The 2,841-nt window shown below is 50.9% G+C and overlaps 1 protein-coding gene across 1 annotated transcript; it reads right to left on the bottom strand.

Annotated features, from left to right (window-relative positions):
• Nucleotides 1-82: 82 nt before the first annotated feature.
• CSUI_010996 (uncharacterized protein) lies at nucleotides 83-2,768 on the bottom strand. Its single transcript, XM_068071097.1, has 2 exons — nucleotides 844-2,768; nucleotides 83-170 (listed from the first exon to the last, which is right to left on the bottom strand). The coding sequence occupies exons 1-2, from the start codon at nucleotides 1,558-1,560 to the stop codon at nucleotides 99-101; spliced, it is 789 nt and encodes a 262-aa protein (XP_067916927.1). The 5' UTR covers nucleotides 1,561-2,768; the 3' UTR covers nucleotides 83-98.
• Between the last annotated feature and the right edge of the window lie 73 nt (nucleotides 2,769-2,841).

Here is a 2,841-nt window from a genome sequence, read left to right as displayed (position 1 = left end):
CCCCCTTTCTCCTCCCTTCGCTTTCTCAAGATGAGTAGAAGTAGTTGGAGCGTCAGTTCCAGTCATTCACAATGAGTGACTTTACCGTTTAGTACTGATCAGAGAGCCAATACAATAGCATGCTTTACGCAGCCACTCAACCGTCTCCCCTTTCGCATTCTTGTTTGTCCCTGTTGTGTATGGAGAGCCGCACAGCATAGAGGCAGATAGACGTAGAAGAGTAAAGCAATCACTACCGCATCCAAAACGGCAAAGGACAACGATGAACAACGCGTGTGCACTGGATGTATAGACGCGTATCGTGATACATCAGGAGAAAGACAAAAACAGTAAGAGGACGAGCGCCGTGGCCGCGCACTATACGGAGACACGCGCGGTATACAATTCTGCATTGAGAGTGAACTTCTTTCCTACATCACTGTCGGTGAAATCTAAGCAACCTATCAGGCTCATGTAGGTCTGCCCCCTCTGACGACAGATGTGAAGAGGAAAAGCCTCTCCTAACCTCACGTACGCTTCTCGTTAAAGGGGCCAGTCTACAGTACGCATAGACCTATGTGGGGAGTACTGACTTTGAGTATCTCTAAAGAGTCAGCTACACCCCTATACACAAGGCGTTCACCAATCCATTAAGGAGATCAGAGTTGTTTCTGTCCCTCTCATCAGGCTGCATTGTTGTTCTGTGTCCGTCTTTGTACGTGATTGCCCGGGTTTGTCAACACCCCCAGACAGGAGAGAGAGAGTAGAGGTCTCTTTACTTGAGGATAAAAAGCATAAGTGCGTATAGAAGATATCCGACATACATGCCTGCATGCACTCATATTGCAGGGTAGAGGTCTTACCGACCCTAGGGAGCCAGTCAGGTTCAGGTCTAACATCTTTCTGCGAAGATCCCCATAGAAAGAGAAAAGGTTGGTCAGGAGGGGGGTGCTCAGCCTTGCGTGGATCGATATTCTCATCTATCTGTGCATCTTTCGGTGTCAGTACGGCAGGGAGTTTTCGTTTCCTCCCTACGCGTCGTCTTTTAGTACTTGTTTTATGAGCTAACGCTGTGCCAGCTCCGGCGACACTGGATTTGAAGCCGAAGAAGATGGAAAGATTACTACTGGTAGAAGACAACGTATACTGGGGTTTCGGCTGCCGCGCTAGTCTATCACTCCTACGTACAGCTGATGTGTCGCTATCGGGAGCGGAACTGCTACTAGTAGTGGTTTCATCGTCTTCATGTTCACCATCATCTTCTCCAGAAGGTGAGGGGAGATATCTGCTGGTGGACGCCTGAGAAAAGGAAGATGAAGAGGAAGAAGAACAAGACGAGGCAGGGCGAGCTACAGGGCGAGTAACATCCCGAGGAAGATGATCATGCACTGCGGCCGATGATGGAGGGTCTGGAGTGCCGGAAAGCCCATCTCTCCGACCACTCGGGACGTTTTGACGCACCACAAGTTCTTCGTACGAAGAGTCACAGTCAATTATGACTTGTGGTTCCGAAGAGTCTGGGCAGGCGAAGTTTGGGAGAGAGGACGAAGACGAAAAAGAAAAAGGAGGAGGCCTTGCCATCTTGAAACTGTGAGCTTCTCTCACTCCGCATCGCCCCTTGAGCCAGCGAAAATGAAAGAACGCTTCCTTATACCTTTCTTCTTGTCCAGATTGATGTGTCGTCAAGTGGTGAACCAGAAGCGGTACGCAAAACACCACTGGAAGTTCCTAGCCACGAAAACGTCTTCTGGCTCAGTCACAGACAGACACACTGCACTATCCTCTTGCAGTGGCCAAGGTTCCCATAGACGCGAGCTTAACAGACAGGAAAAGTGGAGGAGGGAAAAGAATGCACAGGACTTACTATCGACGGGGCACAAGGATTCCTTCGCTACGGTCCTCCGCATTCGGCTGGACAGCAGCGAGAACACTGCGAGGCAGGAACGACGGAAATGGTTGAGATACTTGATCAAGCGACTTCGCCAAGGACCATACGGAAAAAGTATGCGGCACTCGTGATGTAGAAAGACCAAGAAAAAAGCAACGGAGTGGGAGTTTGCTTCCCACCCTGTACGACCTCTACGGCGCCAGCCCAGCGGCGCAGAAGAAATTGAAGTACCAAGAAAAGCGCGCAAGAGCGATGCAGAGGACACGCTACGGCTGCGTCGCCGGACAAAAGTGCGGAATGACAACCTCTATATCTTGGCAATATTGTATTGCTTTGCATCTCCACTTCAAGAGGGGAGGCTCCCAGATGAGACGCGCCCGTTCGTTCTCCCTTTTCTCCCTTCCCTTCCTCTCGAGGAAGATCAGCTCTCCCCGCCCCGGTTGGTTCCCCTGTCTCTGTCAGGCATCTGAGTACTATAACATCTAGTCCACCTGCATGACCATGTGAAGCTGCTGAGACTGGAGCCCGGGCATATTGTTTGCAGGCCGTTCACCGATGCTTCTTGGGGGCACGCAGCCTTCCCTTGTGAGTGCTCCTCTAGGACAAACGCCAGAAGGTCCCAGCTAAATTTCTTCAGGTTCTGTTGAACCCCTTCTCAGGAGTTATGAATCTGAGGAACGGTGAGAAGGTGCAAGAACACAAACACACACTAACAACAGTACGCCGTCCTCTCCGGTGCTCACGTGCTGCTAGCCACTTTGTCGGCGCTCAGGTGCCAGCCCACAGGCTGGGTATGTGAAGTGCCAAAAACACCTAGACCTCGCTAGCAAGAACCACATTCTATTCAACGTGGGTGGACTGCTTTGCTAGGCCCAACTCCAGCAAAAAGAATATGGATTCGGAGTCGACTATGGGTTGCATGCGGTGTACCTCTCTACCTCGACTCGTGGAGAGACACTGTAATGATTCTAGGG

This window comes from Cystoisospora suis (genome assembly GCF_002600585.1).
Source record: "Cystoisospora suis strain Wien I chromosome Unknown contig_9206, whole genome shotgun sequence".
Classification (NCBI taxonomy): Eukaryota; Apicomplexa; class Conoidasida; order Eucoccidiorida; family Sarcocystidae; genus Cystoisospora; species Cystoisospora suis.
This window is presented reverse-complemented; position numbering and strand designations above follow the sequence as displayed.